This window comes from Euphorbia lathyris, chromosome 6 (assembly GCF_963576675.1).
Source record: "Euphorbia lathyris chromosome 6, ddEupLath1.1, whole genome shotgun sequence".
NCBI classification, from domain to species: Eukaryota; Viridiplantae; Streptophyta; class Magnoliopsida; order Malpighiales; family Euphorbiaceae; genus Euphorbia; species Euphorbia lathyris.
This window is the reverse complement of record NC_088915.1, coordinates 23,034,308-23,057,132: the sequence shown is the minus strand read 5'-3', so window position 1 is coordinate 23,057,132 and position 22,825 is coordinate 23,034,308. Positions and strand designations below refer to the sequence as shown.

Here is a 22,825-nt window from a genome sequence, read left to right as displayed (position 1 = left end):
TCTTCCTTGGACTTCAAATCAAGAAAGGTAAGAATGGCATCTTCATTAGTCAGTCTAAGTACGCAAAGGAAGTGTTAAAGAAATTTGATATGGAAGAATGCAAGCTCATATCTACACCAATGGGTACTGACACTGTCCTTTGTGCTGACGAGAAAGGTAAGTCTGTAGATAGTAAATTATATCGAGGTATGATTGGCTCTCTGCTCTATCTTACTGCTAGTAGACCTGATATTCAGTACTCAGTATGTTATTGCACAAGATATCAAGCTGACCCGAGAGAATCTCATCTTATAGCTGTAAAAAGAATTTTTAGATATTTGCAGAGCTCAGTTAATGCAGGTTTATGGTATCCAAGTTCAAATGACTTCACACTCATTGGATACACTGATGCTGACTATGGACGAGATAAGCTAGAGCGTAAGAGTACTTCAGGAGGGTGTCACTTCCTTGGAAGCTGTCTAGTATCTTGGTTCAGCAAGAAGCAATCATCAGTGGCCCTGTTAATAACTGAAGCTGAGTACATTACTACTGGAAGCTGTGTGGCTCAAGTCCTATGGATAAAGCAACAGCTTGAGGATTATGGTGTAAAAACAGAAACAATAGAAGTCAAATGCGACAACAAGAGTGCCATTGACCTATCTAAAAATCCAATCCAACACAGCAGGATGAAGAATGTCAGCATAAGGCATCACTTCATAAGGGATCATGTACTCAAGGGTGAGATCAAGCTGACCTATGTTCCTACAGATGAACATCTTGCGGATATCTTCACAAAGCCTCTGGCTCATGAGCAATTTAACATACTAAGGGAAACCATCGGTATGTCTAATCCTCTTCACTAAAATTATATGCTTAAAATGAATGTTGAGTGATTACCATGCTGAGTGACTTATGATAAAAAAATAGTAACCATTGCATGCTGAGCTAAATATGAAGTATATCACCCTATGCTGAATAGACATACATACTGAGTGATTAACATATGCTGAGTTACTAAGCATGACAAAATTCTTCTATGTAAAACTGACTACTCAGAATATCAAACGTTTAGAACTCTAGATACTGAGTAAATCCGTTGCATAATTAATGCTAGAACGCGTATTAAATAGCCATCTAGGATGACGTAGGCACAATAATTAGAAAACACATGCGCCGATTGTGTCATAAATGCCAGAATTATTGTCGATTGATCATCTCGAGGTAAAACGGCTACTCCAACGTATCAGATCAACTCGACATCTCTATAAATAGTAGACGACTTCCCACTTGTATCTCTTTACACTCAAAATTTCTGGCATTATATCTCTCTCTCTCTTAAATCTTGAAACCTCTCTAAAATCCTTGAGAAAATCATGTCTGGTTCTCAAAACATCTCCGGTGCCGGTTACGACGACAATCGCTCCGATGAAAATCCACCCTCTCCTACTCAGCAGGTATATGTAGAGACTTCAACTGAGTCTCAAGGTCATGGTCAGCATGACCAATCTAAGGTCAGCACCTCCGGCAAAGACCCTCGAGCTGACCAAGCAACTCCATCCAAGAAACAGAAAAAGAAGAAGAAGGAAAAGAAAGACAAGCAACCTGAAGAAAAGGAATTTGTTTAGGTCTACAACTTTGTAAAAAATTGTGAGGTACTCCGCTGCCGGTGGTTCTCCCCAATTTTCGTAACAGCTGAAAAACCGTTATGCGAATGGATCTCTAAAAACGAGTGGTCAGAATTCTTTTCTCTATCCGGTAAAACTTACCCCCGGTTAGTAAGGGAATTTTACTCGAATCTCAAAGTGGATAAGGACAACGCCGATCATCTAGTCATCAAGGTCACAGGCAAGGACATCACCATAACCCCATCCTATCTAGCAACTTTGCTAAAGCTGCCGAATAAAGGAAAAGAATTCAGAACCACAAACGTCAAACTTGACTACCCTGTTGAGTTCTGTAAACCGACGAATCACAAAGGAGAAATAGCCAGTACATGTATGGGTCAGGATCAAAAAATGGTTCATTACATCCTGACCAACTTCATATTCCCTAAGGTCAACTCTGCCTCATCAGCCTCCAATTTCGAGCAAAACTTCATCTGGCACATGCTGACCTACAAACCACTCAACATGCCCGTATTTCCCGTCGGTGCCTTCCAACGGAGTACTGGGAAACTCAGGATGGGCTCCCTCATCACGAAAATTCTTAAAGACCAACAAATAAACATGGTTGGTGAAGCTGAGTTATGGGGTACTGAGATCACAGCGGCACTGCTGTTTGGGTTAGCATACAACCAACCCCTCAAGCCTAAGAAAGGAAAAGGGGTTGTTGAAGAGAATAAGGAAGCAGGTAATGCTGAGGGAGGAGCACAAGCTATGCCCACCAAGAAAGGAAAGATCGTGGTGGTAAGCAAGGAACCTGCTGACCGCACTTGGCAGGACAAAAAGCGAAAAGCTGACCAGTCCGTAAAGGATGTGAACACAGCCCCTAAGAAGCTCAGAATAGTATCCAGTGCAAGGAAAGCTGATGCTGAGCAAGGTCAGGAAGTACCTAAGTCAGCAGAAAAACTGAAAAGGCAAGTTGAGCATGAGGAAGAGAGTGAGGAAACCCCTGAGCAACCCTTGCAAAATAAGAAGAGACCTTCTGGGGTAAAGCCAATTGATGCAACTCCTCTAGACTTTTTAGTCTCTAAGGACTCACACTTTGTAAGAAGTCAAGAGATTGATCTTGAGAAAACTCCTGCTGACCATAAAGAAGAACTGGGAAATAATGAAGGTCAGTTTGATGATGAGAGGACAGATGATGCTTAGCCAAGTAAGGAAAATGTTGATGGTGAGCAAAACCAAACAGATGAAGCTGAGCAGGTTGAGAATCCATCTATACCGAGTAAGACAGTTGATGCTGAGTCCACAGAAAAAGACAGAACTGTGGAAGATCTCAATGCTGACCTTGAGTTGAACTCATCTTCTGAGTCCCTTGACTCCATTGCTGCTGGTCCAACTCCTCCAACTCATACGACCAGCACTGGCAAACGACTTAAGTGAAAAGCTCAAAAATCTCCTATCATTGACATTCTAGATAATTCTCCACTAAGAGAACTAATTACTTCCCTCACAAAACTCCAGTTTCAATTCTTCTCTGAACCAACTCCAGATCAACTTGGGGAAAAGCAAGCCTCTGTTTCTCAAGAAAAGGAACAAGCCAACCCCAAAGCTCCACAAGGTTATGTCGAGCAAGTGCTCAAAGTTCCTGCTACTCAAGGAAACGAGTTAGCAAAGGAAAATCCTGCTTAGGTCAGCTCTGCTTTACCTCAAACTTCTGCACCTACTCAGCTTCAGGCTGACTCTGAACAGGTCAATATCTCTGCTGATCTACCTCTTCCAAATCCTTTATTGCAGAATGAAAACCAGTCAGTTCCTGCTGCTGACTTAAACAAAAGCCCAGTTGTTGACCGAGCTGGCACATCCAAGTCTGGACAGCATAATACTCCTCCTCCATCCGGTCCAATTCCATTTCCGACCTCTGAACCACAACATGATGAATCTTATGCTTACCTGCATGCTACTGAGTCTGGTCGAAGAATCATTGACTCAGCTCAAGCCTTAATTCAAGATATTCATCAATCCACTGCCGATGCTGTTGGGTCTGTCAATGTTGAGCCAACTCAACTTTCTTCTGTCACTCAGCTTTTGACTGAAATCAAGGGCCTTAAGGATCTACTGAGTGTCATGACATCTTTTCAATCTCAATAACCCAAGCAAGAATCTATCGTGAAGCTGGCTGAACTCCAGTTGACAATGGTCAATCACATGAATGCTATCTAGGGCCAACTCAACACGCTGTCAGTTGCAAACCCAGTCTATGCAACCTCTGCTGAGGTTAATCAGCTTTTCACCCAACTAAATTCTGAGCTGACCGGGACTCGTGACTTAGTCTCCTCCTCCTCCCAGTGTTCTATTGAGCAAATCAGCGAAGCTATTCACCTACTCAACTTGAGTAAAGAAGAAATGGATACTGACCAAGTAAAAACGAATGAGATTCTGCAGTACTCTCAAGCCACACTCAACCATGTCCGGTAGACAAACGCTCAACGTCAGTTCTACGATTCTGCGTTGCTAAAAATGTACCATCAATCATATGCCAAGCTGACAGAATCCATTACTTGGATCGGGAAATCCCAGGAGTATCTTCTGAGCATGCTGAATGCTACAATTAGGATCCCCGCTGCCACTTTAGACGATGGCATGGCCGTCTTCGATGGTCTTCGGGAGAGTACAAGTCAACTTTAATCATACTCAGCAAAACTAGCTCGTGCTATTCTTTGCGAGACATTTATTCCCCCTTCATCTGATGCTGGCAAAATGGGGGAGAAGGAAATGCAAGCTGCTGGAACTCAGCAGAGAATGGGAGGAGCTCAGGGTCAGCAACAACAAACCGCCAAAGGGAAAGGCAAAATAAATCCTCCTCACCAAGCTCAAGTCAATAGGAAGAAATAGATTGGCTAGTTGTAGCTTTTGACTTGTAGTTTTATCTGGCGTGTTATGTTTTGTTAATGCTGACCATCTATATATATTCATGCATCCCCTATTCAAATTGACAAATCTTATGTGATGCTTACTTAATTATTGTGCTATGTGTTGATCTGTCTTAATTGAACAAACAAAATTAAAATGGAACATACTCAGTACACATTAGTTCTGATACAAACCTCCATAAACTCTGATACCTAAACTATCCATGTATCAAACTGAATAACCATATATTTCAAGCATTGAACTCTTCTGAAAGCTGACCTAGGCTCATCTGAATTAGATCTTGGAAGGTCTAGAATTGAACTAAGTCAGTATAGGCATGTCTTAATTTTTACTCGATTAAATCTTAGAAGGTTTAGAGTTAAGCTAAGTCAATAGATGCAACCCTCACGGGGGAGTAACTTCAGAAGCATAAAAAGAATTTCAATCATGGGGAATCTCAATGCTGAGTTCCATTAATTAAATATTTTGTCAACATCAAAATGGGGGAGTTTGTTGAAACACCTTTCCACATGATTTTGATTTGACAAAATTATTTAAGTTAATCCATGGTTAAGGGGCAATTAAATTTAAGTGCTTTGATTTAATTGTACTAATATGTTTGTTCAAAGTTGAGTATAAGTATAAACGAAAACAGAATCAAAAAGTAAGACAGGACGAAGTCAGCATGAGAACACAGCACAAGCTGAGTGGAATGCAACTCAGCATAACAGAAGAAAAGCCATCTTCAGAACAAATACTTAAAGATGAAGCTGACCAAAGAAGAGAAGTCCTTCTCTAAACTAAAGCTTGCAGACGAAGCTAACCACGGAAGCTGAGTAAGAGTGACTCAGAAACAAAGAAAAGCAACGTCAATAAAGTCAAGTTGAGTGTTCGTCAGGACAGCACAAATGATCCGTTTGCTAAAAGATAAGATCCGACAACTGTCTACACCAATAATTGAAACCTTGGAATTATGCATATAGTCAATTTCGAGATACATGGGTCAACTATCCGTTAGCTAAAAGATGAACTGGCACTAGAAGACGCACCTGCGGGAAGAAGACAAGCCTGACGCCTGCGGAATTCAGACGACAGGATTGGCCTGCAAATCTGAAGCTGACCAGAACATGTCGCAAGAAAAAAGCCGTTTGAATCCAACGGATAATTCCAAATTCAAATCATTACAGCTTCAGACCTCAACTATAAAAGGACAAGTTCATTCTTGGATCCTTTGCTGATTACTGATTTACAAAAAGAGAAAAATACAAAGCACATTCAAACAAGAAAAAGATCTTACACCAAACTTTCATTTCTGTGTAAAAGCTAGATTGATTTTGTAATCATCTAAAGTGTTCTTCTTTTAGATAGAACAAGATTGTATCAATTGTAGAATTGAGAGAGTGGTGCTGAGTACTCGGTTTTAAGTACTCAGCGGTAGAGAAATCTAGGTGTTCGGTTATAGCACTTAGTAGGAGTTGAGTAGACGAATAGAGGAAGGTACACTTGCATATTCAACTGCCTTGTAAACGGTTTGTGCTCTACCTTTAAAGAGCTCAGTATTGGATTGAAAAAGCCCGGAAGGATTCTGGGGACTGGACGTAGGCAGAGAGGCCGAACCAGGATAAGTCGTGCTGAGTAATTTCTAACTCTCTCTCAATATATCTATATATGTGTTGATTGATTAAATTGCTCAGGATATAAACTGTACGAGCTGACACTAAGTAATCTTGGTGCTGAGTTGGAAGCTGACCTCAAGTGTTATTTCCCAACTCACAAGTAAAACAGTTCTAGTCAGCATCTGACTAAAGCTGTGTTACACTTCTCGGCCGTGCTGACCTGAACTAAGTCAAAGCAACTAAAGAATTATCTTAAGTCAGCATAATTAAGCGAAAAATTTATATTAGTTCCTAACCCCCCCCCCCCCCTTGGAACTAATCATATGGGACCAACACTCCCCAAGCACTTTCATACGGTTGATGAATCAAGTATCTCAACCAAGTATTGTGCCCCAATAATCAATAAGTTTATGGTTGTTTATTTTGATGATATAATCATTAATAAACAAACACTAGAGGAACAAAATCAAGCACTTAGGGATTGTATTTGATTTGTTGAGGAAGCATGAACTCTATGTTAATACTAAGAAATATGACTTTGTGATGAAGAGTTTGGTGTTCTTTGGGTATGTGGTTAGTGGGGAAGGAATTCGGGTGGATGAAAAGAAGGTTGGGGCTATTTGTGAGTCGTCAACGCCTTGTAATATGGGATACATCCAAAGCTTGCACGGGTTGGCAATGTTCTATCGGAAGGTCATCCAAAATTTTAGCACTATTGCAGCTCCCCTTACCGAGTTCTTGAAGAAGGGGAGAGGGTTCAAATGGGAGAATGAACAAGAGGGCAGTTTTTGGATTTTGATGAAATTTTTGAGGTAGAGTCTGATGCGAGTAGAGTTGGGGTTGGAGGAGTCTTGGTGTAAGAAAAGGGTTGATTGCCTACTTTAGTGAGAAATTGTACGACTCTCGGTAAAAAAATGGGTTACATATGATAAGGAATTATATGACATTGTGAGGGCTTTAAAGACATTGGAACACTATCTCATCGGGAAGGAGTCCATGTTATATGTGGATCATCAAGCTCTAAAGTACTTGGGAAGTCAAAAACAACTTTGTACACCTATGCGATGCATGATAGATGGACCGTTTTTATGGATAAATTCCCCTATAAAGTTATTCATAAAGCTAGACAACAAAACCGAGTTGCGGATGCTTTGAGCCAAAAAGGGTAGCATTACTGAAGACTATAACACTTGAGGTAGATTCATTTGATAACATGAGGAGTGATTACAAAGAGGATGCGGATATCGAAACCATTTCGGAGAAATGCATGAGTTAACTTGGTGAGAGTGACTTTTATTTGTTAGATGACTATATCATGAAGGGGAGCTAATTGTTTTACCATGTACCTCCATCCGGGGAAGATGATTCGGGACTTCCATTGGTGAAGCTTATAAGCGGTGCATTTTGTGAGAGACAATACCTATAAGGCGATAAGTTCACGTTACTATTGGCCAAAGATGAGGAGAGATATTGTACATATTGGAGTGGTGTTATATTTGTCAACCTGCCAAAAGGGCATGCCACTAACTTGGGACATTACATGCCATTACCGATGCTGAGTACCGTTTGGGAGGATCTCTCCATGGACTTTATTTTGGGCTTACTAAGGACTAAAAAAGGAATGGACTCTATATTCGTGGTGGTGGACAGATTTTTAAAGATGGCATACTTCCTTTTGTGTCAAAAAACCAATGATGCCTCGTCCATTGCCAAACTTTTAGATGACCATTTGGACTTTGTTCGACACCTCATTGAAGTTTAGTACTACTGCCCATCCTAAAACCGATGACCAAACTGAGATGGTGAACCAAACCTTAGGAAATCTCTTGCGAAGTAAGTGCAATGGTAAGCCAAAGATGTGGGACTTTATGATAGCTCAAGTGGAATTTTCTTACAATAGGGTCATTCACTTAGGAACTGAAAAGTACCCTTTAGAGATGGTCTACACTAAAGTGCCTAACCACACTCTTGACATAATGAGCATACTGGGAGGAGACAGAGTTAGTATTCCCGCTTAAAAGTTAGCTCATAAATTATAACAAATACATGATAAAGTTAAAGAGAAGTTTGAAAAGCGGAATTTCAATTTGAAGGCTAAGGCCGATGAACACAAGAGGGATGTGCAATTTGAAGCCGGGTATGAAGTCATGGTGTATCTGAGTAAAGGGCGTCTAGCTAGTGCTCTGAGTGGCAAGCTTCAATCTTGGAGGTATGACCTATACAAGATCATCTAGAGAGTCAATGTGAATGCTTATCATGCAACACTCCTGTATTACTTAGGGAAGACATTTCTATCATTTAATGTGCGGGATTTGAGTCATTTCAAGACGGATGTGTCTCTCGAGCACACTACCAAAGACTTGGGGTCTAATTATTTTTCGGAAGAGAGAATAATGAGGGCATCAATGAGAAAGTGGGGAAGCCAGTGAAATAGGGCTCACACGACGTGTGAGAACATCCACATGTTGTGTGACCCATGAGCATCAACGAGGAAGAACGATCAAGGTGCCTACACGATATGTGAAAAATCCACACAAAGTGTGGCTAAAAAACATAGATTTTGCTTCTTTTTTCCTTAATTCACACGACGTGTGGATCTTGCGACATGACATGTGGATTATCAAAATTCCAACGCACATGGCGTGTGGATTATCAAATTTCAGCCCATATGACGTGTCACTTTCCCACACGGTGTGTGGCACAAAACTTAACCAACAATTTCTTCCATTTCTGCTTTGTCCTATTACAAATCTGTCATTACCTATTTACCATTTATGTCGTTACTCTATTTACTAGTTTGCCATTAATTTATCTTGTAACCATTTTACCCATAATGGCTGAGAATATGTTAGTTGTGTCATAGAGATTTTATTGTCTTTCCTAGCCTAGGGTTTAGAAAGTATATAAGCCTTTCTTTTTCTTATATATGCATCTTTTCATGAATTAAATAAAAACACTCATTTGGAGGCTTTGGATTGTCACCCTTCGGGATTATTTCCTTCAAGCTTAGTGATGTGTGCCGTCTAGTGTAGTTTTTTCTACGACAAACTGTATATTACGATAAGTGTGTTACGACTATGGATGTGATCTTTCTAAATGCTCTATCTTTACTAGACGTCACTACTTAGGGGCAAGTGTACCCCGTCGTATCAAGTAATAATCCGGTTAAGACCGGGTATCGAATCTGCGGGATTTATAACTGCAAGTATTAAACGACTCGGTTTTATACGTTATTTAAGCGGTGAATACTTTGAGGTTGATGTGGGGACCAACTACAAACTACTCCTAACTACGGGTGAGGCGAATTTATATAACAAAACTCTATGAAATGGTGTGGATGCGATAAGTTATAAATATGACAAATAACGACTTCTGGTGTTTATACGGTTGATGGTTTGTTCTTGCAATGACGATTACGTGTAGTGTGACCGACCGGTGAAGTACTTAGACTGTGTGGTTCCTAGTCAAGGCGTGTCTAATGCTCGGGATCAGAAATTAGGGCCCGTAAGTTCCGTGGCTCGTCAATTCCTACGGTTTCTGGGTTGTCACTTCCGGTAAGGCAACACCTATGTGAATCCCTAAAGATAGCCCGAATGGCATCGGAAATCGCATTCTCCTACACAATAATCAATTATGAATATCAAAACAAGTAACAAACATCAACACATATATAGAAAAGAAGATTATGAATCATAAATTATAAATATGGAGAATGTAAATATGAATTACAACCAAGCCTAGTACATAGGATGAGTTCAAGCTAATTAGCAAGTGTAAAGGGAAGAATCCACCCTTGGAACTAGCTAACCGGACCCAAAGCTGTCTCTTAGGACTTGGATGGTGGAGCTTTCGAGCTTGGTGCACGGAGATGGAGCGAAACTTTGATGGAATGTCGGAATCAACGAACAAGCTCTCAAGGTGGAAGAGTTTGGCTATATAAAGCCTAAAAACAAAATCTAGAACTACAAATGACAAGAATTTAATCTCAAGAAGGTGTATGTTACAATGTGTCTAAGGTATTTTGAAATGAGTGCTAGTCACTCTTATTTATACACATCAAGCTAGGGGTAAAATTGTAATTCCACAAGGTGCAAGCATGGAGGAGCATGATTTTGTGCAGAATTCCATAATATGCCTCACGTAGGGTGTGGAACGCCCCGCGTGTTTGCCTATTCCGTTAGAAATCTCCTGCATGTGGACCAATTCCAGCTCTTGTTGTCTCAAACACGCACCGCGTAGACTGGGATGCGCCTCACGTGTTTGAGTTTCTGAGATTTCATTGCTTGAATTGGGTTTTCTACGCCGCGCGTAGCTGAAGCACGCCCTGCGTAAGTGAGTCTCTGAGCTTTTTTCATTGAAGAACTTCCTTACACGCCCCGCGTGTAAGGTGGTACGTCCCGTGTATGGATAGTTGACCCAGGGAGACCATGCAGTCTGACTTTCAGGATTAGGCTAATCATTTCTGACACATGTTCTACGCCTCGCGTATGGTGGTACACGCCTCGCGTATGCTGAGTAGATCCCACGTGGTGTCTGTGGATAGGGCAATTATTTCTGACTTGGTGTTTCACGCCCCGCGTAGGGAATGAGACGCCCCGCGTATTGTGGTGGATTTTCACTCCTTGTTCGTACCTGAAATACAATTCTCGAGAGCCGAGTTAGCTTGACGTTTTATTTCCTAAATTAATCAAAAACAAGGAAAATTAACCGAAAGTGCGGAATTTATTTTTATTTCGTTATTTTATTAAAACATTCTATTTTTGCAATTAAACTTATTAATTTCTTCTAAAATTAATCCGTAAATCACGCTAAAAGATAGGGGTAAAATACCCCTATCACTTAGCTTGAAAAAAGTTTGATTCTTTGTTAGTTTACGATTAAAGCTATCATTTCGTGCTCAATCTAAATCACGCACGTGTGGAATAGAGATATCAATATCAATGACTGCATATAATATAATTGAAAATTGGTCCAATGTTTTTAAAAAATAACTTGTGAACTTGTAAATCAGTAGGAATATAAAAAAAAAAAATACTCACTCCATTTAAAATACTTGTCATATTTAACCAATTTTTTTTATTTTATATTATCTATTAAGTTTAGTTTTCAAGATAATCTTTTTTATTATTTTACTCTTATTAATGAGTTGACACTAATGATTTTTAGATTTAATGTAAATCAATTATTTTGATTGATAAGTGGAATTTGGTCAAATGTGACCAATATTTTGTACATTATCCCTAATGTTTTTAGGGATAAATACCAAATTTAACTTTAAAATTTTAAAAGAAATGCAGATTTAGCTTTAAAGTACGAAAGAGTGTAAATTTAAACTTAATGTTTCCAAGTAAGATCGATTTTAGCCCTATGTTATTGAAAATTAGAAAATATTGGTTTGATTGTTATTTCAAAAAAAAAATGTCACTTCAGACCTCTAAACATCAATTATCTAAGATATTTAGTGTATTACTAACAAAATCACAAAATTTTCGTTAAAATGCTAACAATTAAGTATGTTACATATAAGCTAATCACAAATTTTACTGTCAAATTGTCTAAATATTTACTGTGTTATTAATATAATTACAAATAACCAATAAAAGATATATAAAAATGTTTTAATTTATCGTCAAACTTATTTAAAATGTGCGATGCGATAGTTATACCTGCGCATGAGTTGGAGAGCCTGCTCGGCTTGCCCAGATCCAAGACCATTTAGCCGGGTTTGGACACATGAAATTAATGTCAGACCTGGCCCAAGCCCGTATAAGTCCGTCAGAAACTGGGCGGGCTTAAGCTATATGAATTTTCCATCGGGCCTGACCCGATATATATATATATATATTATAATTTATAAATATAAATTAATTATATTTTTTATGTTGTAATTTATTTTGGATTTGATGTTTCGATAGACAATTAGTTTATTAGAATTTTTCCAAACTTATTAAGTATTGAGTTGTGTGTACTATTTTTTTATTAAGAAAAGTTGGTGTGACATTTTAATTGTATTTTTTTTAATATGTAATGGGCTTGGATGGACGGACTTGGGATTCATATTTTAGATCCGAGTCTAACTCAATTTATTGCGGACTGAGCTGGGCTTAGACTCGTCAGGTTTTATTAAAAGCCCGATAGATCCAGTCCGAGCCCGGCCCAACCTAGCACATGCCTAAATCTAGCGATAGTTAAATAACAGTCAAATTAGTGTTTTCAAATTTTTATTTAAACTAAAATTTTGAAGTTAAATTTGGCCATTATGCCATGTTTTTAGAATTGATTTTAGGTTGTGATTGTGAATAAGATGCAAGGACAAAGTAGCTCTTTCATTCCAAAACCAAGCCTACACCATAACGGTATTAGGTGAAGAAGGAAGGCTGATTTTTTTTATTAGAAAATCTGAAACGCTTTTGTCTTCCTCGTTAACTGAGACTTTCTGTCTCTCTCCTCTCCCCCCTTCTTCTCTAACCAAGAAATGTTTACAGCTTGTAGACAAAATATAACACAGATGAGAGAGATGAGAGAGAGTGAGAGAAAATAGCCATTGGTTCTCTCATTTTACGTTTTCAAATTTGAATGTGTTTCTTTCTCTCTCTTCAATTCTATCTATGAATGTTATTGTTATTAAGCCCGCATATCCCTCTCCCTCTCTTTGACTGCCTCGGTCACACCAACTCCTATCCTACCCCCAATTTGACTGCCATTTTAAACTATTCTTCTCTCACTCATTTCATCGAACACTTTCTCTGCATTCCCCTCTAATCTAATCATGGACAAACTGCCTCCAAAGATTGAAATTGGAATTGGGGATGCAGATTCTGTCACCACCAGTAGCTTTCAAGATGTGAGTGTGAGTGTGAGTGTTAGTAGCAGCACCATTTCAGGGTCTGATAACAGTATTAGCAGCAATGCTAGTAATAGTATAGAGACGAGTAACAAGACTAGTTTGAGTTTGGATCCAGGTGAAGCTAGTTTTAGAAGCTTTTGTCCTTCCAAACCCCACAAGGGAAATGACATTAGATGGGATGCAATACAGTTTATCAAAGGTAAAGATGGGGACTTTATGTTGGATTTAGGTCATTTTAGGCTATTGAAGAAACTCGGGTGTGGGGATATTGGGAGTGTTTATTTGGCTGAGTTAAGAACTATGCCGTGTTTGTTTGCCATGAAAGTTATGGATAAAGGAATGTTAGCTGGGAGGAAGAAGTTGCTCAGAGCTCAAACTGAGAGGGAGATTTTGAGTTTGTTAGATCATCCTTTTTTGCCTACCCTCTATTCTCATTTTGAGACTGACAAGTTTTCTTGCTTGCTAATGGAGTTTTGCAGCGGTGGAGATCTTCACACCCTCCGCCAGCGCCAACCAGGCAAACATTTCGCCGAGACAGCAGCCAGGTTAGTGCCTAATTTAGTTATTAATGTCATATTGCTTGCTAGCTGAAGTGGTAATTAATGGAGCAGAATGTTGAGTTTCTAGATTGATTGTAACTATACAACAACAACAAAGCCCTATTTGGGGTCGGCTAACATGAACCCTCGTACGAAACCATATATATATATATATATATATATATATATATAAACAAGCATAATTACATTGAATTGATGTTATGTATGATTAATCTGATTTTGATTGTATGTTGTTGGTCAGGTTTTATGGTTCAGAAGTGCTGCTTGCCCTTGAGTATTTACACATGATGGGTGTTGTATATAGAGATTTGAAGCCTGAAAATGTATTGGTTAGGGAAGATGGGCATATTATGCTCACAGACTTTGATTTGTCATTGAGATGCTTTGTAAGTCCTACTCTTGTTCAGTCTGATAAGGAGCCGTCTTGTAATAAGATGTCGTCCTACTGTATCGATCCATCCTGCAAATTAGCCACTGCTTGTGTAGAGCCATCTTGCTTGCAACCATCTTGCTTCAAGCCTCGCTTATTCAACAAATCCAAGACAACAACCAAAAAGCCGAACCCGGGATATTCAGATTCACTTCCTGTACTTATTGTTGAGCCAACAACTGCCCGATCCATGTCATTCGTGGGTACGCATGAGTACTTAGCTCCTGAGATAATAAGGGGGGACGGGCATGGAAGTGCCGTGGATTGGTGGACATTTGGTATCTTCTTGTACGAGTTGCTTCTTGGTAGGACACCATTCAAAGGGACAGGAAACAGGGAGACCTTATTCAATGTTGTAGGTCAGCCACTAAAATTCCCAGAGGGTTCCTCCCTAAGTTTTGCTGCTAAAGATTTGATTCGTGGTCTACTCGCAAAGGATCCCCAAAAGAGATTAGGATTCAAAAGAGGTGCAACCGAGATTAAACAACATCCTTTTTTCGCAAGTGTTAATTGGGCGCTTATTCGCACTACTCATCCTCCACAAATCCCAAAACCACTTGATCTCTCTGCTTTCAACTCATCCTTGACTCCAACTCACAAGGGAGCTATAACAACAACAGACTCGGATAGATCATCAGGTCCTTACTTAGATTTTGAGTTTTTCTAACTAATTTTGACACCACCAGCAACAGTAGTAGTAGGCCTTGTTTTTTTTAGATTATGAGACCACAATTGCTTCTACTTCTACATTATTTGTCAAATAATTGTGATTGTTTGGTTGATGAGCTTAAAAAGGAGAAGCAAAAAAGGAAGCAACTTTTGTGTATGTGCATTGAAACCCTTTTCTGCATTGACTCTGTTATTCTTTGTTCTTCTTCTCTAAAGAGGAACTTTTGTTAAAGAGATTGAAGTTGGACAAGTCTTAAAAAGGGTTATCATTTTCTGTAATGGAGAATGATTCTGAAGCCGTTGGATGATATAGGATAGGAGATTCTGGTGGTTCCTTGAATTGTGGCATATGTGTTGGTCTTTTCACAAGAAATAAAAAAGTAGGGTGCTTTATTCTTTAGCAGAGAACAGGCTTTTGTTTTAAAAATTATACATTCTCTCATCACTTTAATCATACCCTTCTTTCCTGGGTCATTCATGAGAATGATAGCAGTTAAAACTGACAACTTTGTTTTTGCCAGGTTCTGTTCTGATCAACTCAATTAGGTAATGTTTATCATAATTGAAGCATCTAACTTTAATTACATGGAGCCATGTTCTTAAATTCTTCTTGGTATTTAAGTTAAATTAGAGTAGCTAGCTGAGTTAGTCTTTAATTTAAAGTTTGGGAACTGGAATCAATCAAATATTCCTGGCTGCATTTGAAAATACCACTCAAGTCTCACTGATTTTAGAGGACTATATAATTTTATTTTGTGACAAACCTAAAATCCGAGGAATTTTTTATGACTTTTTGAAGTTGATTACATGGTAGAGGTAATTTTTACCCAATTACATGTAATTTATTTATAAAATAGAAAAATAAAATAACACACCAAAATGATGAGGGCATCAATACGAGGGATCTCGGGAGAGCTTGAAATATAGCTCATACGGCGTGTGTAGACAGCAACACGTCGTGTGAGCAATCTAAGGGATCTTGGAAACTGAGGAAGGAATGTCACACGACGTGTGAGCTCACCAAAATGTCGTGTGGAATCCTTGTGAACTTTCAGTTTATTTGGGTAATTCACACGACGTGTCACTACTGCCACACGTTGTGCATCATGGTACAAGACCCAAATGAGTCCGAAGAAATGTCACACGGCGAGCCCCTCACACCACTCGTCCTATGGATAGCTCGAGTTTCAACCAGAGCACACGTTGTGTGACCTTACTTCATCACCAAGTTTTGCGATTCTGTCACATTTCTACCAAGTGATATTTACTGTTTTGTCATTTTGTATTTAGTATTTTGCCATTTGACCTTATTGGCTATTTTCCCTTATCTTGTTTCCACCCATTTTATCCCTATTGTTTAAATAATGTTAAGTCTTTCTCACCTAAGGTTAGAGGAAGTATATAAGCTTAATGTTTTGTAAGGAAACACAACTTTTATCGATGACACTTATATTTCTCCATTGGAATTAAGGTTTTACCTTTGAATGAGATTATTTCCTCTTAATTAAGCTATAAAAGAAATTATCTTTATTAGTTTATGATCAAATCCTTCACTATCAACTTTAAGTTATTTGGTTATCTGCAAACATTGATGGTGTACTAAAAGATGCTTCTTTTTTGTAAATCGAAAACCATAAAAAATTCTATAGCCTTCAAAGTTTTTTTTCTTCCAACTTATCCTTAAGTAAAAATACGTGTTGTAAATTACATAAAAATATAATAGTACTATGTTATTTTTAGGGTTGTTTTTGCCTCACATATAAGTTATATATATATAAGAGTTATTACTCATCTGAACTAATCAGTTCATTTAGAGATCATAAAACGTCTGAGCACTGAAAGATGTGACAGTACCATGTCTCGTGTCGGACCGAATATCAACAAACAAAGAATCATGTAAGATTACAATAAGCATATGTTGACTTATACGTGACATGACATTCATATAATTTAGGTAATCGTAATGACTTGTTAGAGTCTACTATCTGGAGCAACATGAGCTTACAAAAGTCTGAACAAGTGCTTATAACAATGAAAGTGTCTGTAAGAACCTTAGACCAATATACACTACCAAAGGTGTAACGTCTTAGTGCATTACAATACGAGCCAACCAGATAATAGAAACAACCAAATAGAAACTAGAAAGAATTGAACATATTGTATTTCAATACTTTAGAGGTATGCAATTATTACTATTTTTTTAAAGAAAATTGGTTGTAATTTCATTAGATGAAAAAAAGAGTTACAAAATGTAGGAAATAAAACCTCATATGATTACATGTTAAAGTAAATACAATATCCATAAATGGATTAAAATAACTACAAAGAACAAAAAGAACTCATAAAAGGTATAAAAAATACAAAACAACAATATATTTCTCGTAAATCTAAATTTATAGAAAAACATCTGCAATCCAAACTTCATCCTTTAGACCATTCCGAACATTCGAATCTGAGTCTTTTTGTTTGTAACCACGTAGATTTATTGATCTACAGACAAGATAAACCATTTCCGCTCCTTCTAAATCCGAAAAAAACATAAACGACAGAATAATAGAGAGCAGATACAATCAGATGGATAAGAGTTCTGATGGAATATATGAACATAGACTACAAAAGCAATAAAAAAATATATAGAAACCTAAACCGGTGTCAGGAGTAAAAAAAAATCTTTTTTTTTCCTTCTTAAAGTAGATCAACAAAATAAAAAAATACATGCCTAATTTAGGGATAGATAAGGTGAGCTGCTATATACCGCAATTTTTTTTTCATCCACCGCACTCTTTTGACATTTATGCCCTTTTCATTTTATTTTTTTTAAAAACTCAAATTTTTTTCTCTCTCTTTCTCTCCCAAGCCTAAAAACCCGAATTTGACGAAAATGGATCCGAGTATTCCCGAAGACCATGATTTCGAACACGAAGTAATCTTACGATATAAATTTAAATTAAAAATTCGTTTTTTAAATTTTGAATTTTTTTTAAGGAATAAGCCTAAACGGATGCGCCACCCAGTTCCACCATACGGTGGAACGGGTGCGCCACCCGTTCCACCTGATGGTGGAACGGGTGCGCCATACTTTCCACCTTACGGTGGAAAGTATGGCTGACGCCGTTGCCACCACGGGCGGAACGAACAGTTCGTCCGTCCGCCCGTGGTGGCAACGGCGTCGGAGTTCCGTTTAGGCAAAAAAAAACGGGTTACGTCTCCAATTTCGGAGGCGGAACCCGTGATTTCGGACATATTTTTTTAAAAAAAACTTATCGGAAGATTCATTAAGCCTTTTCCCCTTCTTTTCTTTGGCGGTATGTCGTGTTAGGTCGGTTTTATGAAAAGCTTCAAAAGCTAGAGAGGATTTGAGAGTTTTTGGTTATTGGTTTGAAATTGTGAGGAGGGCATAAATGTCAAAAAAATGCAGTGAAAAGTATAACTTTTGCGGTATATAGCAATACTCTAGATAAACCCATACACCCAACTAAAGACACATGGGAATCGTGGATTCACCATATATTTGGAAATTGGAGCTTTCTATACTAGTAATATTTAACTATAAAAATATAATTAAGCTATATTATAAAATTTACTTCTAAATATATTATTATTTTTTATATATCATAAATATTTATTTATGTTTTTATATTTTAATTTAAAATTATAAACCCTAATTCATAATTATAAACCTTAGAAAATATATCAGAAATTCCTAATTTATAAATTCTAATAGTTAAAATATATTAAAAATAATAATTTTATTAATTTGACATAATTTAAAATTATTACTTAATATAATTGTAGATAATTTTTAAAAATAAATTTATACGTAAATTTCTCTATATTTATTTGGACCTATATATATAATGGACAACTATGAGGCTCTAACCTCTCGTTTCTTATTTCTCTCTACTTTTAATGCATATATAACTAACTAATATTGAGTTAAAGGCCATGTTTGGTAATTAACTGTTAGCTCTTAGTTGATAGCTGATTACATTAGTTGTTAGTTGATTACCTTTTTTATTAACTGATTTGACTAGCTGATCTGACAAGCGGATGGTATGAACTTATTTGGTAAAACTTACCTGTTTGCGTAAAATGGCAAATAAGGACGTCGTAAGGCATTTATTTAGGATTAAAGGGTATTAATTAAGAGGTAAAAATGTCTATAAAAATAGATGGAGCAATAATCTAATTGAAAAAACTCCTAAAACAAGCATTTCAAAATTAGTTTTTGGGTCCAATAAGCTCTTTCAAACATCTCCTCACCAAACACCACTATTAGGGTTTTACTAGTCAAAACCTTTAATGTGGTTCAACCCTCTAATTTTACTCCAAAAAACTCTTTACCAAATATGACCAAAATCAAATATTTAACAAGTGAAAGTATCCAAAAAGAGAAGAAACCAAATTAGGATATGATAATAATTTCTCTTTTGGCAAAAAAAAATATAATTAAGCTCCTAAACTTTACATGTTTTAAGGATCAAGCCTCTTATCAATTATTTTTCCACATTGAACCATTTTTTTTATAGAAATTGAGACGAGACAGAACTTGGGCAGGGTGAGCACCCATGACCCAAGAACTGTCAAACCCGCAATATATTAATAAAAGAAAAAAGTGAATGTTTGAACAAGAGAAGAGGAAGGAGAACAAACAAAAAGAAGAGGGGAGGAGAAAAGTTTAGGAAAAGCCAAGAAAAACGCAAGTGAGAAATACTACAAATGTCATCATTGATAAACCTGTGGAAAAAAGCAGGAGATGAAGGCCACCAATTGATCACTAAGGAAGAGACTCCAAACTTTGCCAATGCATCAGCAACTCTATTTCCTTCCCTAAAGATGTGTGAAAAGAGAATGTTCATCATAGAGCAAATGCTGAGACAATGCAACCACTATTGTCGAATACTCCAAGGAATATCCATGGAACGATGTTTAAGCAGATTAACTACGTACATTGAGTCTGACTCAACCGAAAACTGATGTCAATTTTTCTCCCAAGCAAGTTCCATTGCGAAAATAACGGCTCTCAATTCAGCCATATAAGCAAAAGAATGAGAGGTAGAAAAAGCAAAACAACCTTTGGGAAAGCCTCGATAGTTGCAAAAAATACCTCCCGCTCTTGCCCCGCCAGGAGTGCCAAAAGCAGAGCCGTCCACATTGACTTTAACCCAGCCCGGATGAGGTTTAAGCCAATGGACCGGAATAATGTTGGGAGCCGGAGGCGGTCTAGGAGAAGCCAGAAGACGGGATAAGATAACAACATCTCTCCGCGAAGAGAAAAAACCTTTAGAAGTGGCAAAGGACTCTCGAATCATTCAAAAGAGGGTGATCTTCGAGTGCTGAATAGAAGGAGAAACTTCCTTAAAGATTACTTCATTCCTGCAATGTCAGATTAACCAGATGCAAGTGACAGTGTCAACACGCCAGATCATCGACACCTATGAGCCAAAATGAATGCTACGAAGAGTGCTGAAGAAGTGAATGAATTGGGAATGACGAGGCAAAGAGCAGTCAAAATGAATTTCAAGGGCCCTCCAAAGAGAATCTGCAAAAGAATAGCTAATGAATAAGTGGTTAATGGACTCAGCATCCCTACCACATAGAACACAACGAGAGACAAAGGAGAATCCAAAACGCTGCAGGAGGTCGTGAGTCGGAACCCGGTCATGCAAAACTCTCTAGAAAGTGAAGGAACGAGAAGGGGGAATGTGAGCATTCCAAACAAATTTATACCAGTCCACCAAGGAGGAACTAGGACTGATAATCAAATAGTACTCTTTGGTAGAGAAACTACCCTTCGTAGAGGGCTGTCAAGCGCGGAAATCAAAATAATCTTTACCATTGTGAATAGATCGAATATTGTCTTGAACAGCCGAAGGAAGAGTACCTAAGTCAAGCCACTCCGAATTTACCAAAAAATCATCAACAGAATTATAGTGTGAACGCTTATCCTGATGATCAAGACCCAATCTGTCCGCCACCAATGGAATGATCCACCTATCTGTCCAGAAATTGAGCGTTGAAGACTGGCCAATCCACCAAAAGGTCTGGTCCCAAATGGATGAATAAACAAACTTACAAGAAGACCAAATCGAGGAAGGAGCAATGGTAGCTTTAGGCAAAATGGGAGATGAGAAGATCGATTTGGCGATTCTAATGTTGAAAATCACAAAATGGGAGAGGAGAAAATCGAGTTTGAAAGAATATACTAGAAATTAATTTCTATAATTTCGTTTTAGTTTTTAATTTTTTTTATCTCTCCTAGTCAATGAGTTCTTATTTTTATTTGTCCATGCCAACAAGCCGAATCGCCCTAACGATGTATGTAGTCCATACTCGATGAAAAAGTTAAATAAGGACCTAATCCATAATAGAATCAATGATCAAGGGCTGAATATGGAAAAATAAATGATCAAGGGCTTAATCTTTATAACAGTCAAAGTTTAAGAGTTTAATTATGTTTTTTGCCTTTCTCTTTCCATGGGTTTAGATTGGAGGATGAAAAAAAAAAAACAAAAGGAAAGGAAGTAAACGAAAATTTAAATAACTCCAATTATTGTGCTTTCGGTAATCAAAATTGTAATGTAATTAAATGTACATATGACGCACATCGATTCCACATATCGAGGTCGGAATGGGATCGGGTGTTTTCACGTCTTACCGTAATGTCCGTTTTGTCTTGATTCCCGATGGATGAATAAGAAGGAAAATGGAACTATTGGATTTTGTAACTCATCCCTAGCAACATGTCATTTTTTCCCTTCGCCCGCCCGCTTTTGATTTGAAGCCAGCTGAAAAACAAATGCGTGGCTCGCTTCGCTTTTGTTACGGAGCTTTTGTTATGGAGCTCGCTGCTTTTCATTTTATTAGGAAATTGTGCTTGGAATAACTAAGTGAGTTATCATGTTTTTTAAAAGATTAGCCATTTTAAAAAATTAATAAAATATAATTATGGTTACAGTATCATAATTGTTTAGGTAATTTAATCATAAAATTTAGGCTTAATACATCATTTGTTTCCTGAATTTGTTCAAAAAATTTGATTGACTTCCTGAATTTTTAAAGTGTCAAGACAACCACCTCAATTTGTGTAAAATGTTCAGTTAGCTCCCTAAACTTGCGTAAAATGTAATCAATTGATCACTCGGTTGCAAAAAAGCAAGTTAAATGCGGAAGATACATTCCACGCATCTTAGAATGTTACTACATAATTCAAAAATAGAAATGAAGTTATTACTTGTTCAAATATAAAACGTGTCTTCTTTAATATTAGAACTGCATACCCCAACCTTAGTTGTTTTACTTTTTCTTTAAGACGCGTGCAATAAATCTTCCGTATTTAGCTTATTTTTTTGCAACTGAGTGAACAATTTATTACATTTTACGCAAGTTCATGAGGCTAACTGAATATTTTATGCAAGTTGAGGGAGCTATCAGGACACTTTAAAAATTTAGGGGGCAATTAAATTTTTTGGACAAGTTCATTTTGGGCAAATGATGTATTAAGCCTAAAATTTATTTATTCAATGAATAATTTGGAACATAATCTTGAAATTTATATATTTAATTAATTATTTATACTAATAAAAATATTCAAATTTATTAATTTAAAATTGTTTACATGTTATATGTGTTTTGAAAAAAAGGGTTAATTTCAAATATAACTTCTATAGTTTCAATTTTTGGTAAATAAATACATATAGTTTGATTTCGAACAAATAAATACCTGTGGTATGTTCCATTTTTCAAAAACACGGAAATGGATGATGACGTCGTCTATATGCTGACGTGGCCGAGGGTAATTTAGTCAATAAGAGTTAATTTCAAATAAATTGTTGTGGTTTGCGTGTTTTTACAAATAGGTACATGTGGTTTGGATATTTTTGCAAATAAATACTTGTGGTTTGGATGTTTTCGCAAACACAAAAAAAAAAACCACAACTTCAAAAATAATTATTTTGCCTTGATAATTGAACTTATAATCTGTTATGTGGCATAAACAATAAAGTCAGTTGCCGCATAGTTAAAGTTTTTTTTGGACAATGTGTGATCACTTGTTGATTACATGTTTTGTATTTATATTATGACATGGAAATGGCAAATCCTCTATGATAACATCTTAATATTATTTACGGGACTAAAAGAGAAATTGACCAAACGAACGCGTATCGAGGCAATCGGAAAAACTATTGCGTATCAAGTAAGCTACCAAG

General features: G+C 37.3%; 1 protein-coding gene across 1 annotated transcript; it reads left to right on the top strand.

The window, feature by feature from the left end:
- The first annotated feature begins 12,464 nt into the window (after positions 1 to 12,464).
- Positions 12,465 to 14,995, top strand: LOC136234085 (serine/threonine-protein kinase D6PKL2). Its single transcript, XM_066023848.1, has 2 exons — positions 12,465 to 13,501; positions 13,758 to 14,995. The coding sequence occupies exons 1-2, from the start codon at positions 12,879 to 12,881 to the stop codon at positions 14,611 to 14,613; spliced, it is 1,479 nt and encodes a 492-aa protein (XP_065879920.1). The 5' UTR covers positions 12,465 to 12,878; the 3' UTR covers positions 14,614 to 14,995.
- Positions 14,996 to 22,825: the final 7,830 nt, after the last annotated feature.

Coding starts and splice junctions, on each gene's coding strand:
- LOC136234085 (XM_066023848.1), top strand. CDS start 12,879: ATGGACAAACTGCCTCCAAAGATTGAAATTGGAATTGGGGATGCAGAT. Junction 13,502..13,757: donor TTCGCCGAGACAGCAGCCAG/GTTAGTGCCTAA, acceptor GTTGTTGGTCAG/GTTTTATGGTTCAGAAGTGC.